Below are 20,359 nucleotides of genomic sequence, written 5' to 3'. Positions count from 1 at the left end.
GCTCTTTCTTGACATTAAATTGATCTGATTCTGTGAGTAGGGAATTTAAATTATCTTCTGAAAATTCTATCGGGGATACACTTTTCAGGTTTCAGAGAAAGATTAAAATAGCTTTGTAGTTGTTGTTCAGCCATTAAGTCATGTCTGACTCTCTGCAGCCCCATGGACTTATAGTCCGTCAGGCTCCTCCGTGCATGAAATTCCCCAGGCAAGAATACTGGAGTGAGTTGCCATTTCCTTCTCCAGGGGCTCTTCCTGGACCAGGGATCAAACCCATGTCTCTTGCATTGGCAGGCGGATTCTTTACCACTGAGTCACCAGGGAAGCCCATTTAACAAGAGTCAGAATGCTGGAACCTCTTTGACTAAGCTGACATGACTCCATGTGTAGGCACCAGGCAATGTCAACCAGTTCCATGATCCTGGGCCTTAGCTCATCCCCTAAATTTAAAAGACCAGTGAGTCTGAACCTACACACACATACAAAAATACATCTACACAAGGGCTTCCCTTGGGGCTCAGTTGGTAAAGAATCTGCCTGCAATGTGGGAGACCTGGGTTCAATACCTGGGTTGGGAAGATCCTCTGGAGAAGGGAAAGACTACCCACTCCAGGATTCTGGCCTGGAGAATTCCATGGAATTCATGGGGTCCAAAGAGTCGGACACAACTGAGCAATGTACACTTTCACTTTCAAGGGCTCTTAGCGATATTCTATACAATTCCAAGAGCTTGTCTGACTGGGAGTCATTCTGTAGGATTTAAACTCTTTACACTCAAGCATTTTGTTACTTTCCATGGAACTTTCAGGTTTTGTGAGAGTTTTGGGAAAATAGGAGGATACATGAAGAGGATGAGGGCTCTGGAGAACATACTTTCATGCATAAAATGTTACTGAGAGCTTACTATCTGCCCATAACTCTGGTATCAAACCTTAGTTCTGTTTCTGCCTTTTTTTTAGTCTCACTGAGTCTTAGTCTCTTCACCTACAAAATGTACATAGAGTAGGTAAGAAGATAATGGTAGAGTTATGGCCACAAAAGTTCATCCTAATGTTGGACATTTATAACCAGAACAAATTTGACCTCCTATGGCCAAAGTCAGACTGAGTCTCGTAATGCTAGATCACTGTACTGATTACCAAAGTACTCCAAGACAGCAGAAAGAAATGAAACTACACAGAATTCCATATTTTTTTTTAAAATGGCAGTACAAAGGCTTAAAAATTAGCAATACTGTTACTGAACAGATAAGTAAAAGATAATGAAAGAAAAAAGTCAGGAATGACTGGGAAAACTATAAATGAACTGTAAATGAAAACTCATTTTCTAACAACAAATTTAGGTTTTTATAGGGCACCATATACATTATAAGACTTTTTTAATGGTATTACCTTTAATGCTTCAATAACAGCTGGTGGATAGCTCAGTCCAACCATGTTTGATGTCCGTCTATACATTCTGGCAAAGTCAGAAGGAAAAAAAAATACAATATTATATCTTACAAAGAAAAATTAGCAGGCCACATAGTTACACAAGTATTGACAATTAGTAAGAAGTCATATCACCTGATAAACCCAAGGAACCTAAAATTTATTTTACAACCTTTCTCATAGTCATTCAAGGGGCTTAAATGTTCAAATCAAATGAAATTAAAGCAATCCCAAACATGTAAACCATTGGAAACAAACAAACAAAAATTAAGTCTATGTGACCCAAATGAAGTTATTAAAATGGGTCTCCTCTTCTGCTGGAAGTGAATTATAGTGTAGCACAGATAATATGTAATGTATTACTTTATCCTGAAAAAAGAACTCCTATGGGGGATCCATTTAGAAGAGATTTTTCTTTAGAACTAAAAGATTAAAGAGAACTCAAAAAGAGAACTAAAAGAACTCAAAAAACTAAAGAGAAAAATGTCCCAGGTAAACTTTGAGGCAACCACAGCATTCCTAAAACATTTAATTGTGCAGTAAGGATTGTAGGAAGAATATCAATTTCTGGAATCCATTTCTGGGGATGGGGCGATTTAATTTCAAAGAGCAAAGTGACTTACAAACTTGGAAAGTGTCATGGGGAACTCAAACCCCTTGACTGAACTTCTCCCTGGATCAATACCCTCACAGAGCACCTTTGACCTGTTTCAAATGTAGACATCATCCACGTATGTCAAATAATGATAAGATACGTCTTTTTTTTTTTTTAATCAGAGGCTGAACTCAAACGAAATCTTAATGTGAACAAAAAGAATTCCAAGCAAAGGCAAAAAGCTTGTGCTAATGATGCTGCAAAGATATGCTTTTGCATCTCTTCTTATTCAAGACTGTTTCCACCCAGAATTTTTAGTATTTATAAAAATACCAAATCTACATCAAAGCAAAGTCTTCAGTTATCAGAAACCAGTATCCCTTTCGCTGCTTTGGTTAGTGAATGACAGATATCTTTACCTCTCCACAAATATCCCAGCCTGCACTGCATGGACGATGCTCTTGAACCGCGGCTTCTCCTCACTTCTTCTGAGCATCATCCCCATCTGCCGCGTGAAGGTGGAGGCCAGCCAGTCTCGGACCTCAGAAGGCACTGCATCGGACTGAATGTCACTGAGCTCATCTTCTGTATCCAGGAGTCGCCTGGACCCAAGAAACAGAACCATGACACAGATTAAATCTGAAGTTAGAGCTCCCTGTTCAAAGCAGCTGTTCCTTCTCTCCAAGCCACCTGAATACACAGGTGAAAAAAAAAAAAAAAACATAATAAATGGGCCACAAAAAAATCCAGTACTTTTTTGGGCAAGGCTTGTAAACGCCCAGCATTTGTGTTTCAAGGTGGTTTTCTCTACCACACTGGATAAAGGAACAAAGGAGTCAGAGAAGGTCAAATAGTCTTCATCTCAGGCTCTGTGGGCCTGATCCACTGCACTCAGCTGTAACCAGTATCTTTATTCCTTCATGATTTGCGGAATTTGAATGGAATCTAAAGCTCTCATTTGAAATGCATTCACAAGATTTATTTCATAGATGGCCAAGTGACATTATGCAAAACCAATACAATATTGTAAAGTAAAAAATAATAATAATAATAAAAATTAATAAAAATAAAAATTCAAACTGAAAAAAAGAGAAAATAATGGCACTTCAAAACTGTAGACAACATTGTGGCTGATTTAGGTTGATGTATGGCAAAAATCATCACAATATTGTAAAGTAATTATCCTCCAATTAAAACAAATAAATTAAATTTTTAAAAGTGATATACAACAATACTGTATTACAAACTTCAAAGCTGTGAAGATCTTAGATCTTAATTATTCCCACCACAAAAGAAAAATAATTATGTGATGTGATACAGATGTTAGTTAACCCTATAGTGGTAATCTTATGGTAGTAAATAAATAGAACATATTGTATACCTTAACTTTTACAATGTTACATGTCAATTACATCTCAATAAAACTAAAAAGGAAAAAAAAAAGAGTTTGCAAAGTGTTACCCAAATCACATCAACTCAGTCTTCTGAAGTAATAAACCCAAATGGCAAATACTGATACCCTCTCTAGCTAGATAGGACATTACAGAAACTTAAATGTCTAAATTTAAGCAAAATTTCCTAAATAATTCAGTTCTTTATTTGAGAATAGTGATCTGTCATGTGTGCTTAGCAGACTTTTCAGACCTAATCATGGATTAGGCTAGAACAGAACATAAACAGCAATAAATTACAATACTGTAAAACTTGAAAAGTTGTATTTTATACTTATGTTAAGCCCTACTAAAAATAAGCAGTAAAAACAGGTGTCAATGAGTGTTTTCTTTTTTTCTTTAGATCCTCCAATTGGAAGGTAAGGGAGAAATATACAACATTTAGAAAAAAAAAAACCAAAAACCCATGGTATCAAAATTCCTTAAATTAGGAACCAATTATATCACCAAAAACTAAACCACACAATTCTTAAAAGTACTAGGAAATCCTATCAGATTAAAATTTGGCATAGAAAAGTTATACATCAAAAATACTAACAGTGGAGCTTCTCTGAACTAGATAAAACAAGAAAAGCCTTTCATATTTACCAATTCAATATTTTCAAAGAAAAGCAATTTTTTTTTTTCCTCTCAAATGCACTTAGTAACTGGAAGTGCTTTGGGACTTACGGATAATTCAAATGGAAAGGGTCTTCTAGGAAAATCAATAACATATCAAAGGATTGAGGGAGGAATATTGGGTGTTTAAGAGAACAAATGCTTCTTCAACCCTTCAAAACCTGCCATTTACAGATGGACATCATGAATTAAAACTTGAATGCAATTTTTAGGCTGAGATGAATAATATGTATTAATTCCAGAATAACTCTACATTTGATTAGAAATTTAGTAATCCTTTTATAAATGAGGATGTAAAGAGGACATGTGATATCCAAATCTACCCTATTTGTGAAAACTAAAGCTCAAATCAAACCAATCATTTGAATGTTACCACCTACATGCCATGAGGGACATTTCAAAAAGTCATATAATAGAAAATTTATCATCGACTTCTTGCCATTTTAGCTCACCTGGTTTCATCAATGTACACAGATTCAAGCACAGAGGCTGCATATTCCAAATTCTTCTTGAGATCTACCACTGAAGCCTCCCCTCTCTCTAATTGTTTGACCAAAGATCGTAACCTGGAGGTAGGGGAAGAGACATGATTCAATTAGAATAGAAGAAACAAAAAATAAGCCTACAATTAGAGTGAACAGTTTATAGCCATTAAATGTTTTTATTTATCCCAATATATATGAAAGGAAAATACAAATCTAATGATGAAACCATTATTTCTCAAAGAAGCGAGTTATAAAATAAATTCACACATTTTTTTTCCCCCACTATGAATCAGGAACAAAAGTGTTCTCATGTACCAAGACTGACCTTGTCCCACACTTTCTAACTTCCTTTCATCTTTCTAACAGTTTCCTAAATTATCAATAATTTTGCTTTTCTGATTTTAATTCTTTTTGGTCCTAACTGGATAGAGTAAAGCATGACCAGCAACATCACCAAACACTGCTTCAGGTGAAGGCACTTTGTTCAGCTGTGACCATAGAGAATAGCAGTCTCACGGCCCACAGGTGTTCCAAGACAGGCAATGAGACTTAGAGCCCAAAATCATCACAGAGGGCTGCAGAAGGGATACAAGAAGGCAGACTCTTTTACTGGACAGGAAGAATTACTCTGGTGGTGCTGGTGGTAGTGGTTTAGTCGCTAAGTCATGTCCGACTCTTGCAACCCCATGGACAGAGGAGCCTGGCAGGATATAGTCCACGGGATTCTCCAGGCCAGAATACTGGAGGGGGGTGCCATTTCCTTCTCCCAGAATTACTATAGGAGCAGATAAATACCCTAGCTCTGTTTTTTAAAGGAGGATGGATGATAAACCGAGGTACTGAGGACAAGACTTTTCCCACTGCTCTTCAAGAATTTCCTGGAGTAGGAAATGACAACCCATTCCAGTATTCTTGCCTAGAGAATTCTACGGACAGAGGAGCTTGGTGGGCTACAGTCCATGGGATCCCAAAGAGTCAGACACAACTGAGGACGCACAAGTTCCAGACAGTGTAAGAGAAACAATAAAACTCTCCTCTTATTATATGAACATCATCCCCACAGAGGACTCCCTACATATAAGAACAATAAAATGCCAACAGATTATCAAAGACAGAAACTGGGAACACTGTAAATACCACAGAGATTTGGAGATTGCACAACTCTTCAGGCTGTTTGACAGCCAGCAAACAACATCACTTTGAGGACAAGATTGAGTTTGAATGTATTTGGACTTCCCAGACGGCACTAGTACTAAAGAATCAGCCCGCCAATGCAGGAGACGATGCAGGTTTGATCCCTGGGTCATGAAGATCCCCTGGAGTAGGAAATGGCAGCCTATGGTTTTTCCAGTAGTTATTTACGGATATGAGAGCTGGACCATAAAGAAGGCTGAGTGCCAAATAATTGATGCTTTTGAACTGTGGTGCTGGAGAAGATTCTTGAGAGTCCCTTGAACTGCAAAGAGATCAGACCAGATGATCCTAAAGGAAATCAACCCTGTATATTCATTGGAAGGATTGATGCTCAAGCTGAAGCTCCAATACTTTGGCCACCTGATGTGAAGAGCTGACTCATTATAAAAGACCCTGATGCTAGGAAAAATTGAAGGAAGGAGAAGGGAACAACAGAGGATGAGATGGTTGGATGGTATCACCGACTCAATGGACATGAGTTTGGGCAAACTCCGGGAGATAGTGAAGGACAAGGAAGCCTGGTGTGCTGTAATTCATGAGGTCAAAAAGAGTCAGACACAACTTGGCGACTAAAGAACAACAACAATGCTTGCTAATTATAACCATCATGTTGTACATAGATGCCCAGAATTTATTTATCATATAACTGGAAGTCTGTACTCTTTGACTAACACCCCCCATATACCACTGTTTATTTTAGAAGTCATTTGTTATCATTATTGCCATTGTTGTTATTCAGTGGCCTTGGTCATCACAGGTAACCACATGAGAGGCATCCTATCAGGATCAGTTCAGTTCAGTCGCTCAGTTGTGTCCGACTCTTCGTAACTCCATGAATCGCAGCACGCCAGGCCTCCCTGTCCATCACCAACTCCCGGAGTTCATGCAAACTCACATCCATCGAGTTGGTGATGCCATCCAGCCATCTCATCCCCTGTCGTCCCCTTTTCCTCCTGCCCCCAATCCCTCCCAGCATCAGAGTCTTTTCCAATAAGTCAACTCTTCGCATGAGGTGGCCAAAGTATTGGATACTTAAGATTATTATCAAGTCTCCATTTCCCAAGGCCATTTCTACTTTTCTGACTTCAAAATATTCTCAGGCTTGCATTCATAATGGAGGACAGGTCAACTTCTCCACAAGGCATAAACTACTCCCCTCCAGATCTACATGAAAATGATAAATAATAACGAAGGAGGAAAAGCTCAGGATCAACCTTAAAAAGTAGACAAGAGGATCAGCCATACAAAAGAAATTTCCAGGAATTTCAGTGATGTAAAATACAAAGGAAATTAGATGGAGGGTAGTGGCTAGCTGACCTGTGAATCTCCATCATGCAAAAGGGAAATAATGCAAAGGAAATAAGCAGAGGCCTCTGCGCACTTGGAGGTGAGAGTCAGCCTATGGATCCCATTAGCAGCATTAGGAAGTGTTCTGGTTTCCCAGGCAGCCCGAGACAGGGAGCTGGCATGGAAGGGTGTACCAGTCACTCACACACACTGGACAGCCAGCCTGCCAAAGAATGGGGAGACTGCAGAAGCAAACCCTGAGAACTGTTCCAAATAAGGAATGGAAGCTCTTTAGCAATAAATGTTCCTGGCTAAGTCTGCCTCTAATTCTGACTCTCACTTCAGAAGCCAAACTACCCACTAAGCTGTTTGGACTCTCCACTGGCAAAGTAAAATGAGGGTAAATGTAAGCTTTCTAAAAACTTTCTCTCTTTATTTAGGGCTTAAAAATTCTACCAGGGTTTGACATGAATCTCAAATAGAACCCATCACAGTACTCAAAATCTCAGAGAAGACAAAACACAAGAAATTATGAGGGAACATATAAGACAAATAGAGGTAAGAACCAGATGATTCTCTCTTCCTACAAAAGGACATCCCTAAGAAACAAACAAAAGCAGCTTTAATCAAATAAGTTTCCCTAGACTGAGGAAAAACCTTTAAAGCAGATGAAAAGGGATCAAATAAAACCAGAAAAAAAAATCCAACATATTCTGTTGTCATTTTTTATCTCTGAAAATAAAAAAAGAAAGCATTAAGAAAAATATATTACTTACAAAGTAACAAAAATTCAAGCTAGCCATAGACTTCCACAATGCCAAATATCAGAAACCAATTTAATGACAATACCAGTTTTTGAGAATAATACAGTGTAATTCAAGATATCTAGATCTACCTATGGGTTTCCCTGGTGGCTCAGTGGTAAAGAATTGCCTGCCAGTTCAGGAGACACAGGAGACATAGTTTCGATCCCTGGTCTGGGAAGATTCCCTGGAGAAAGAAACGGCAACCTACGCCAGTATTCTTGCCTAGAGAACTCTATGGACAGAAGAGCCTAGCGGGCTACAGTCCATGAGGTCACATAGAGTTGTCATGATTTAGTGACTAAACAACAACAACAAATATTTACCTATATTTAGTATAACTTTCATGTATATGTGAAGCCAACAAATATATTCTCAGGTGTGCACAAGCTCAAAATTTCATCATTCATATGCTTTTACAGAAAACCAAAACAAAATACTTTAAGGCAAACTCTGAGACAGTGACCTTTCAAGGAGGATAGATATGTGGGTCTCCAATTAAATGCATTCTGGATTTATGACTTAAATGCAACAAAGCCAATCTTGACAAAATGGACAAGTAGTTTAAAAACATTAAAACGGAGTGGCAGGTGAAATATAATGCTCATTATACAAAGACAACTACACATGAAAATGACTGACCCTTCTTTTCTAGGTAAGTTCCTATGCCTAGTATAAATGCTTCCTATGTCCCTTTTATGAACTAAAAATTAATTATAATCAGTCAAAAACAATTGAAATTACTCATAACACTATATGGAATATAATTTCATATCCATTTTTAATTAATAATTCCCAATCCAGGGAAAGTACAGTATTGGGAGAATTAAGTCATGAAAGTACAGTATTGTGGATCGAATCGTGAAGAGCTGTACATCAATCTGCAATATGTAGTCCAGGACCCCAGGCCAGACCCAGGGTGGTGCCCCCACTCAGCAGTTCAGATCAGCAGCACCGAAAATCATCTTCCCAGAAAGCCCCAGGCATCACGTCACAACACGCAGAAAATCAGCAGCATAGGGCTTCAACCAGATGTAGTCACCAGTAGAGCTGGACAGACACTGAACACGGCCACACTTATGTATCCAGTGTAAGCCAACCAGTGTGACCCACTGGATTACAACCCAGTAATCCAGCCTGACTCAACAGAGAGCTGTAAACAGAAGCAAACCCCTAGCCCAGTGGCTTCTACAAACCCAGAGAAGAAATGACACAAAATAAAGTATATTCAAAGGGTTGGGAGGGAGGTTGGAAGGAGCTTCAAGAGTGAGGGGACATGTGTAAACCTATGGCTGATTCATGCTGATGTATGGCAGAAAGCAATACTACCTTGTAAAGCAATTATCTTCCACTTAAAAAAATAGAGTATCTTCAAGATGCCTAAGACTTACTAGAAATTCATATCCACTCCCATCTCTCTAGATGATGAGATGAGTGAAAGATCCACCAACACCCTGGCAGACATGAAGGAAACCTATGACAACACACCCATGGTGTTTATGGAAAACACCCAGAGACATTCACCTCTTTTTATTCAAGGACAACTAACCAGGAAAAAAAACAAATTTTCCAAAAAGATTCAGTAATTAAAAAAAAGTAGAGAATCACCTTCAAATTGCAGAGAAAGGACTCACTTTTGAAAAGAAGATTCACTACTGAAAACACAAGTAAATTGTAGAGAGCATCTGCTTTGTGTTCAATAAAATTCAGGAAAACAGATCTGAGAAACAAACGTGAAAGCTGAAATCATAGGTAATAAAAGTGGACATACTGAGAGCAGAAGTTAAAAAGAAATGAAATACGACAACAAAAAGACTATAAGAACTGGAAAAAAAATAGTGACCCAGCTCCTATTTGGACTAGTACCTGTCACAGGTATAAGTTACAGCTTTCCCTGTCCACATAGCTGCTGGCTTCCTGCTTTATGCAGCTGCCACACAAAAGGAAAGCCCTGGTATCTCAGTCAGTAAAGGATCTGCCTGCAGTGCGGGAGACCCGCCTTTGATCCCTGAGCCGGGAAGATCCCTTGGAGAAGGAAACGGCAAACACCCCAGTATTCTTGCCTGAAAAATCCCATGGACAGAGGAGCCTGGTGGGTGACAGTCCATTGGGTTGCAAGAGTTAGACATGACTTAGTGACTAAACCACCCACACAAACCCTAGGAAATTCCAGATCCTTATTTTCAAATATTGTTGGGCTTTAGAGGAGCACTCAGGTGGGTGATGCTTCACTGGCCTCACAGTCCGCCCTCTCCTCTAATCCTTTTTATTTCTTAGAACATTCTGCCTTGACCCCCACCCCACTCTGCCACCTATAGTTGGTGAAACTGCTGCTTTGAAAGAAGACTTTCAAATTAGCTCTTTTACCACTAGTCACGAACTAGTCTCAAAACCTGAAAAATGTCTTAAGGTTTCTGGGAATATGGAGGCACCCTTACCTATTTTTCATCATAGTACAGGTTTACCCTAAAACTCAATCCATCTTAAGAGTTGTCTGAAAATAGCCAAAATCCTAATACCCATATTACAAACTATTTTTGTGAGACTTGGAGAGACTAGTTAAGCAGAAAGGCTCAGATGCGTTCCTTTCTTTTCCCAGTAAAGTTTGTCTGGATGTTTTTCCATTTAATTCATTTTACCTAAAAGTCCAATGTTCCCAAGGATAGGTCCCATGGTAAGCTGTAGTACATCTAGTTTTCTAATACTATTCAAAAGGATTTTTGGTCCAGGCACCTAAAGGAAGGGAGGGAGGGAGAAGGGAAATGTACAGCAGCAAGAATAATACAGTTTCTCTTTTGAGTGAATGTTCATAGTTTCCTGCACCCCATCCATTCCTGTCGCTGTGGCTGCCAGATAATAGTTCCAGTACAGAAGCGCAACACCATTTTAGGAATAGCTCACACTTTCAAACTCTGGCAAGATGCCTTTCTCATTAAGTGCACACATATGTGCTCACTCATGCCCTACTCTTTGCGACCCCCTGGACTGTAGCCTGCTGGGCTCCTCTGTCCATGGGATTTTCCAGGCAAGAATACCAGAGAGGGTTGCCATTTCCTCCTCCAGGGGATCTTCCCGACCGAGGGACTGAACACACATCTCCTTCATTGGCAGGCAAGATTCTTTACTGCTGAGCCATCAGGGAAGCAGCCTTTCTCTTAAGATAGTATATAATCTCATTGTGAATGAGCCTCTGCCATCTCTGCCTTCCATTTCTCCACATAAACCCTTTGCTTTCTCTAAGCTTCTCTGCTGCAAGGCATATGATGAAATGCTACATTCCTTCAGCTCCCAGTGCCCTCAGGTCCAGTGCAATTCCTGGATGAATACCTGGAGACCATGTCATTACTGGGATTACAGAAAACTTTTGGAAGAGAGAAACTAAATGAGGCAAGACCTGCCCACTGTAATTTGGAACTTGGAAGGCAAGTAGAAAAGACAAAGTCTCTTTTCTTTTCCCACAAAGATAATTTCTAGGACCAACAAAGTTGACTTTATTAGGAAGCAACTTTTTGACTCAATTGTATAACTTAGACAAGCACCCTAAAATGGACTTGGCGCAATTCCCTATCCAAGTGAGCTCCCCAAAACCCTTCAACACCAGGCTTCGAGAGCACATACATTTATCAAGCTTTAAATGCTGCTGGAATGAAATCAGAAAAACACAAGCAAAAATAGACTGGAATAAGAAGCCATGAAACATGCTTTCTTCTATCTGTCCATTCTGTCCAAGGTTATTCTCCCTGAGAATGGATAAGCAGTCCTAAAATGCCAGTGTAGCTCACAAAGGCTATTATCTCAGCCAGGCTTTGTTTAGTTTGAAAGAATGTCAAAAGGAACTGGATCTTTTACAGCACTTCCCATCCATGTCCCAATGAATCATGAGCCCTAAAACTTCATTTGAATAATAAAAAAACCACCATCTCAGTTCATCACATTGATGTATTTGCAAAGCAAAGGCGTCTCTGTGTACTTTCCACACACCTGTTTCCTCTATGTCACTCCCATTCCTGCCACTTACCTAAATGCCATAGAAAGCAAACTGAAACAACTCCTCCAAATGGGATTTCAGGCTCATGCTTTAATGTCATCCAATGATACATCTGAATATTTTTCTGGAGACCTGTTTGTTTCTATAATTAACATTGTGGTACTTGAAACATCCCTTCAGCCTTGTCTGGGTGCTCTCTGAATGCAGGTACTGTGACAGGCTCCAGGAGTACAAAGGGGGAATATGCCGTGCCTTCTCTCAACTAGGGAAGACGATGACCAATCAGAACTCACCCCACAAGCACAGCAAGCGTGACAGGGGCATGAGACAGGGGTGCTAAGAAAGCACACAGGAGAGGAATCTCCCAGTCACAAGGCCCTCTCTAGACAAGACCCTCTCTAGAGGAGGGGATATCAGAGCTGTATCGAGGCCAGATAGACATCAGCCAGGCCAGCAAGATAGAATGGAGAACTTGGTGGACCAGGAAGATGGTGATGCATTCAAGGAATCCCAATGTGGTTGGAACTCAGTGGACAAGAAGAGATAAAACTTCAGAAGACAGTGGAAGTCAGACCCTGGTGGACTTAGCAGACCAAGCTAAAGAAATTTCATTTTCTCCTGGAGACAATGGGGAGCCCTTGGAGAAATTTTAAGTGGGATGGGAGTGGCATGATAAGATTGGCATTTTAGAAAGATCAATCTAGCAGCAGAGCAGAAGACCGTAGGGACTCTGTGAGTAGGACAATTACATATATTTTTGCTGTGATTAGGCTTGTCTGGTACCCTGAACACTGCGTATGAATATTATCTCTCATGTGGCAGCACTCTGCTTAGGGTGTTGCATGACCAAGGCGGCAGTACGGATCATTGCTTTTAACCATTTCTGGGAAATGGCTTGTTTTAGGCACAGGGTTTCCTGATTTAGCTGACCTCCAAACCAAAACAAAGAATCGGTTCAGTTCAGTCACTCAGTCGTGTCTAACTCTCTGCGACCCCATGGACTGCAGCATGCCAGGCTTCCCTGTCCATCACCAACTCCTGGAGCTTGCTCAAACTCATGTCCATCGAGTCACCAACAAAAATAAAACTGGCAGAAATAGCCCTGTTATGTAAATTTTACCTACTGTCAATGCCATAAATTTAAAAAAAAAAACACTTTTATGGTTCTCAATTACACATATTTGAGGCAGATATACAAAGAGATTTAAGTCAATCGGGGTCTAATTACCTTTTTACTGAAGAAAAAAAATTTGGTACTTAGTTTCATATCTATATTTTTTCATGCCTCTCTTATAATCTGCTAACTAATAAAAATAATTGTAAGGTTATAGAAGATTTTATATCACATCATTCATAAAACTGACATAACTGAACAGGTACTGAACACCATACCCAGCTGCAAAATAAAACATTCTCTTCAAGCACACACGTAACATTCATCAAAACTGACATTGTGCTGGGTAACAGCAAAAGCCTCAACAAGTTTCAACTAATTGAAATCATATAGATAATGTTCTATGACAACAGTGGAACTCAGCTTGAAATCAGTAGCAAAAAAAATGTCTAGATATACTCCAAATGCTTGAAAATTTATGAAGAAACTTCTAAATAACCAAAGATTAAATCAGAATATAATTTTAAATGCTAATAAAAATATGATTCATCAAAACCTGAATTACTCAAGTAAAGTACTACTTAGAGGGAAATGTATAGCCCTTATGGGGACATATGAGAAAAGGAGAAAATCTGAAAATAAGTGACTTCACTATCCACCTCAAGAAATTTTAAAGAGAAAAAATAAATTCATATAAAGTAAAAGCAAAAAAATGAACATAAAAGCAAAACTTCAGTAGAAACAAACTTAAAAACATAAATAATCAACAGAAATATATTTTCTGATAAAGATAACAAAAAATTAACATGAAGGCAAAACTTTAGTAGAAAAAAACACTTAATAACAGGGATAATCAACTAAAGCTATATTTTTGAAACCTTAATTAAAGGCCACGCAAGACTGATCAAGGAAAAAAGAGAAAAGGCACAAGTAGACAGCATCAGAAACAACACCCTACAAATCTGCAATAAAAGAATATCATAAGTACTTTCCTGCAGGTACATTTAAAATTTTACATCAAAAGGGAAGATTATATGAAAATTTATCAAAACTGACGGAAAAAAGGATAAAATATGAATATTTCTATACTTATCGAAGGAACTGAATCCATAGTTTACTGTTTTCCCACAAACAAAACTACAGTGCTAAAGCACTTTATCAATGAATCTATCTAAACATTCGAAGAGGAACTAACACAGTCTTTCAGAGAAAAGCTAAAGTGGAAACATATTCCAACTCATTTTATGGGGCCAACATGCTCTTGATTCCAAAACCAAACAGGGATATCATAGGAAAAGAATTACGACAGTTTCTCTCATGAACATAGATGCAAACATCCTGAGTGAAATTTTAACAAATTAAATCCAGTGATAGAAGAGAAAGCAAATAGTAAGAATCCAAGCAAACTTATAAGAATCCAAGGTTGATTTAACACTTTGAATCAATGAATAAATGTTATTCACTATTTTAACAGGAACAAGAGAGAAAAATCATATGATCATCATAAAAGACTTAAGCATCTAAGTGATAAATATCTTAGCAAAGGAATGAATGTGAATTTTCAATACTGGGTCTTTAAAACAGAAATGATACAGCAAAGAATCATAGATAATCCTGAAGCATGGAAAACTTTCCTGTTGAATTAGTCTAATACTACTACTTCTCTTCAAGATTTTATGAGAATTTTTCACCAGTTTAATAAGAAAAAATAATGCATAAAAGATATGAGGACTTGAAATAAAAAATAAAACTGTCACTACAGATGAAATAATACTTAAGATAGGATACCTAAAAGAATTGGCAAATAAATTATTTGCAAAAGGTGAATTAAGCGAGATAACTAGAAAAACAGCAATAAACAATGAGAACATGGTACTATCTACAAAAGCAGCAACATAAAAAGTATCTAAAAATAAATCCTACAACATATAAAAAAGTACCCTACGAAAACTGTAAGATATTATTGTGTGTGTGTATATGTGTTCAGTCATTCTTTATGATTCCATGGATTGTAGCCCACCAGGCTCTTCACCCATGGGATTTTCCAGGCAAGAACACTGAAGTGGGTTGCATTTCCTTCTCCAGGGGAAGATATATTGAGAGAAATTTAAATGGCCTAAATAAACATAAGGATAGTATATGTTCCTAAATTATAAACTCAATATTTTAGAAATATGAATTTTGTCTAAATTTACCTACGGAGTCAATGTTATCCCAACAAATTCATCACAGGTCATTTGGTGTAAATCAACAGACTGATTTTAAAATTTATTTGGAAATGCAAATAACCAAATATGCCAAATATGGTTTTGATTATAAAGAACAAACCTGAAGGACTTGTATTACCAGATTAATTATAAAGCATTTAATCTGGGCCTGTATCCTTGACCACCTCACTATTTCAGCCTTCTCCTCTCAACATCCAGCTGGCATATGTAAGGATCGACACACATGCTTTGAGAGTGACAAACACAACATAAGTAGGCAAAGAAGTCTGCTGCAAGGAAAATTTAAAAACCAAATATAAATAGTTTTCTGATTATCCTACTCTATGTGTGATTTTTCCATCCTATTAGCATAGATCCATTCTTCAGATGTCCACTCAAGAGAACACTACAAACTCTCCTGGTCACTGTGGGTTTTCTAATGAATATTTGCATTCCTTTTGCTTTCACACGGCTATGCTGCGGAGTAGTCCTGCATATTCTGCCTTCTCCTACTTACTTTTTGACCAAGTAAATCTCCCTTCAGGATGCCTGGGTGTGAGACTGAGTGAGTGAGTATGTGTGCACACCATGGAATCTATGAACACCAGGCAGAAAGCACTGCTGGTTGAAGAGAGAAGCCTCATATTTTTTACTTCCAGAAGTATTAGGACCCAGGGTTAAAGTCTCAATCCCTTTAGAGTTGACATCAACTTTATTCCTTTGCAGTTCTTACAGTAACACAATACAGTAATTTAGAAAGGAGTTCTCCCCACCATCACTTTTGGTCTTCTAAAGAACTAGTTCCAGTTTATCCCTTACTTGTTTTTACTATCACCCAGCTCACATATTTTATTAAAAGGAAACAGTGTAAAAAACCCTGCAGTCTGACTCTAGGTTGGCAGAGACTATGGGAAAAGCATGTTAATATATGAACCCACTCTTTTGGTCATTGTTCTTCAGGAAAAAGAAATAAATGAAAAAGAAAAGCTGTGAATGAGCATCATTCAGAATTGACCACAGGCCATGCTGCAGACTGTGGAGGGAAAAGTAGATGAAATACTGCCAGGCTGCCAAAAGGTAAGTTCCAGAAGCCATTTTTCATTTGCAGCTATTCATGTGGAAAGAATTGCCATCCCTTTCCTCTGCTGATAAACATGCCACTTCAAAAACATCTGTCTCAATAGACTAAAGAAGTGACAAGAACTAAAAACATCTTTGAATGGTGGTAATGAGAGAAAGAAGATGAGCAGAAATGAGAAGGAAGTCTGCAGGAACATTCAGGAAGGCTGGAACAACACAGAGGCATGTTCCTCTGCATCTTAAGAGTCAACCCAACTCCACGGCTCCCTCACTTTCCTTTCCTGAATTCAGTTCCTTACTCAGAGTTGCATTGTGTTGGTATGATTATCCAGAAAAGCTAAAGCTCACTCACCCAGCAAACTCACAGGAATTTGACCACGCCTGAAACACAGTTTCAGTTAAACGCATCTAAGACTACTTTCCCCCTCCCTTTTTTCTTGTAATAACATATATGTGTGTGTCTGTTAGTCGCTCAGTTATGTCTGACTCTTTGTGACACCATGGATTGAAGCCTACCAGGCTCTTCTGCCCATGGGATCTCCCAGGCAAGAATACTGGAGTGGGTAGCCATTTCCTTCTCCAGGGGATCTTCCTGACCCCGGGATCAAAACTGAGGCTCCTGCATTGCAGACGGATTCTTTACTGTCTGAGCCACCACGGAAGCCCAATAACAGTATCAATTCAAACATAAAAATCTACAAAGAATGGTTAAAGAGATGCTGAATTAGCACCGTTCTCTTCCTTAAAATTAATTTCCAGAAGAATTACAGGAATAAAAAAACAAAACTCAAAGAAAACTGTGAGAAACTCCTCAGGTCACTTAAGGACACTGCCTTGAACGTGTGAGGGCCGTGCAGCACGTGTCCACGCTCTAGGACAGGAGGCAGCCCCACCAGACCTGGGAGGAAACGGCAAGAAAGGAGGTGTCAGTCTGCTATTGTTCCCCTCCCCTCCGCTGCCTCCAGATCCACAGTAGCCATCCCCACACCCCTGATGACTCAGAACTCTAAAGGTCAAGAGATCCCAGAGAGTTAAATCAGGATTGTGGGCCCAATGATGGCTCCACCAAGTTCCACCTCAGCTTCCAAGATTGCCATAGAAGGAAAGAGAAGATGGAAGGACATGTGTGAGAGGCCGGATTGGAACGCATCACCTAAATATGATAATAGAACATATTCACAGCGATAAATGTATTTATATATCAGCATATATAAATAAATTGCTTTATATATGTGTTTATACAATTGCTTTTGTACTGTACAATTATACAATTGCTTTGTGTGTGTGTATACATATGTGTGTGTGTGTGTATATATATGCATAAACTTGCCACGGCCCAGAATCCAGTCACATGGCCATATCTTTCCGAAAAGAAGGTGGGAGATGTAGCCCAGGTGAACGCCCTGGAGGATGAGGAAGCAGGTTTTATGCAGAGCCAGCCAATCTCTGCCACAGCTAGAAAATGGAATCCTGTCACCCATGCTTGTCATTTGTTTTAAGCCTTTTGTTTCTACTCTGCTGAGATGATTACATGAAATACTGTATGTTAAAATGACTTGTTAACTTTATAATCCATTGAACTGAGAGACATAATTAACCTGACTATGAGGTAACCTCCCAATTATTCTAATAAAACTGAGACCATTCTCAAGGGAATGATCCTGAATGAAAAAAGCCAGTTCCCAAAGATTAAATACTATATGATTCCATTAATATAAAAATTCTTGAAATGACAGAATTATGACATGAAGGACAGGTTAGTGGTTGCCAGGGTTTAGGGGGAGAGGAGTGTAGAATGACGATGGTTGTAAAAAAGAGTCTTGTCATGATGGCATAATTCTGTACCTTGAGTGTAATAATGGATGCACAAATCTACAAACAGAATAAAATTGCATAAAACTAAACACACACAGAGGAGTACAATAAAGCGGGGGGACTCTGAAGAAGGTTGGTGTATTGTGCTAATGTTAATATCCTGGTTGTACCATGGCTTTGCAACATGTTTCCACTAGGGAAAACTGCACAAAGGGTACATGGAAATCCCTCTGTTACTGTTCCTTGTGTGAATCTACAATTATCTCAAAATAAAAAGCTTAATTTAAAAAAAAAGAGACGCAGTCCTCCAGCTCATGCAATATTGAGATGGGTATCAGTATTAATTCCAAAGCTGCACTTGAGTTGCCCTTATCGTGCAGGTTTCATAAGGGCCTCCTTGTTCCTGTGACCCATTTAGGGTCTGTCTCCTAGATCCTTCCCTTTGGCCTCTGTATCGTGGGAGGAGAGACGTTCACAGATGAGCTGTTCACCATCTCTGACTGCTTTGGAGAGGACCCAAGGAGGGCTTACCTCCAGGGATGTCTGAAGCTTGGTGAGAAACGAAACAGACTCAAGATTTCATGCTAGAGGTGTTCAGGAACGACTGAGGAAACTGAGATGCCAGCAAATGGTCAGCACACAAATAAGATGAGGGAGGCAGAACCCCAGTGACTCAACTAAGGGGTCACTGATTCCACCTTTGCTGGCCACAATCCCTTGGGCCCTCTGAAGTGTGGGGCCCTCTACTTTCTTGCATTTTCTTTCCCCCTTTCAGTTCATCCTCAGAAGCTTGTTTTATTCTGAGGTTAATTTTACTACCCTGAGGGGCCATGAAAGAAAGAAAGAAAGAAAGTGAAGTCACTCAGTCGTGTCTGACTCTTTGCGACCCCCATGGACTGTAGCCCACCAGGCTCCTCCATCCATGGAATTTTCTAGGCAAGAGTACTGGAGTGGGTTGCCATTTCCTTCTCCAGGGCATCTTCCCAACCCAGGGATTGAACCCTGGTCTCCCGCATTGCAGGCAGACGCTTTACCGTCTGAGCCACCAGGGAGTGGCCATGAAGGGCTTGTAAAGGAGGAAGTTCCAAGCCAGGCATGAGGCCTGATGCAGTAGGGTAAGTCGGCGTGTGAACCTGTGACTGTGGTGCCTGCGTGTGACTATGCTGCATTGTATAGTCGTTTCCAATCAAACAGGAAAACAATTTGCACATTCCTAACTTTTGACATTTGTTTTCAACCAAATTGCCACTCAATTTCCCGCCAACCATAAATTCATTTGCAATATTTTTGGGATAGGGGGCAGGTATGGGCAGGTATGGATCTGTAGTGCTTGTTATTATCATCATTATTATCATACACTGTCAGTCTGCTCTAGCAAATTCTAATAACTGAATGTGTCCAAAGCAGAAACTTCATTATTTTGCTACACATAAAAAGAAAAAAAAGAGCTGAGGGGACTTTTTATTCAGACATTATTATCTCACTCACCAGCACTGCCTCCATCTCTTTGCATATTAAGGCTGGAACTTGTTTTATTTTCCTTTTATTAAAATAGCACCCATCTTCTTGCCTGCCCCCACACCTAACACCCCACTACACCTAACATTCCCCCACCCCACCCCTGCGGTTAGAAAAAAACGCAAGCTTGACTAGCTCAGGTAACTGAATGAGGTAAATGCTAATAATACAGGATCCAACTCCCATAAATATTTAGGAACCAAATTCATCCTCTGTTATCTATTTTCTGTCAGAAGTTTCAAGAAGAGTTGATTTACAAAGGAATTAGCAGTAATCATAGCAAATGCCGATGGATCAATATGGATAAAGCACTCTGCTTGCCCCAAGTAAACTATTCCTCACTGTTCAGGATGGCAATTTTTATGGTTTAAAAAATTTTCTAATGCTTTGGAGTTTTCCCCTCAGGAGCTGTGTGAGCCTCTACTGAACCAGAACTTCCTCATTTAGCATTTTTAAAGCCTCCTAAGTCTCGGCACATACTCTGTAAGATTTTTTTTTTAACACTTGAACCTATGTAGTATCATAATATGTCCTATTTATTGAATGTAAAAAAATAAGGACTTTTTTTTCAGAAGGGCTTCAGACTTTGTCTCAGGGACTAGAAACAGGAAGAAACAGTTCCACTGAATGATTCTCTATTAAAGGAAAAAGAGACACCAAGAAACTCACGTAATGTTCAATACTTGATATCGACTCTTGAGAAGCATCTGGGAGATTTGCAAAATGTCGAGGAAGGAGGCGTGCATTCAAGCCTATGCTGTCAAATGTTTCTAA

The 20,359-nt window shown here is 39.2% G+C and overlaps 1 protein-coding gene across 11 annotated transcripts in view; it reads right to left on the bottom strand.

Annotated features, from left to right (window-relative positions):
- PDE1C (phosphodiesterase 1C) overlaps positions 1 to 20,359 on the bottom strand; it is a 531,506-nt gene that overhangs the window by 126,472 nt on the left and 384,675 nt on the right. For all 11 annotated transcript variants that reach the window (XM_042249215.2, XM_042249217.2, XM_042249219.2 and 8 more), the window contains exons 4-6: positions 4,547 to 4,660; positions 2,445 to 2,627; positions 1,392 to 1,458 (exon numbers count right to left, since the gene is read on the bottom strand). In XM_042249215.2, coding sequence (XP_042105149.1) covers positions 1,392 to 1,458; positions 2,445 to 2,627; positions 4,547 to 4,660 — 364 coding nt within the window. The remainder of the gene's footprint in view (positions 1 to 1,391; positions 1,459 to 2,444; positions 2,628 to 4,546; positions 4,661 to 20,359) is intronic.

The sequence above is a fragment of the Ovis aries genome, chromosome 4, assembly GCF_016772045.2.
Source record: "Ovis aries strain OAR_USU_Benz2616 breed Rambouillet chromosome 4, ARS-UI_Ramb_v3.0, whole genome shotgun sequence".
Lineage (NCBI taxonomy): Eukaryota > Metazoa > Chordata > Mammalia > Artiodactyla > Bovidae > Ovis > Ovis aries.
Note: the sequence above shows the minus strand (reverse complement) of the source record. Positions and strands in the feature narration are given on the sequence as shown.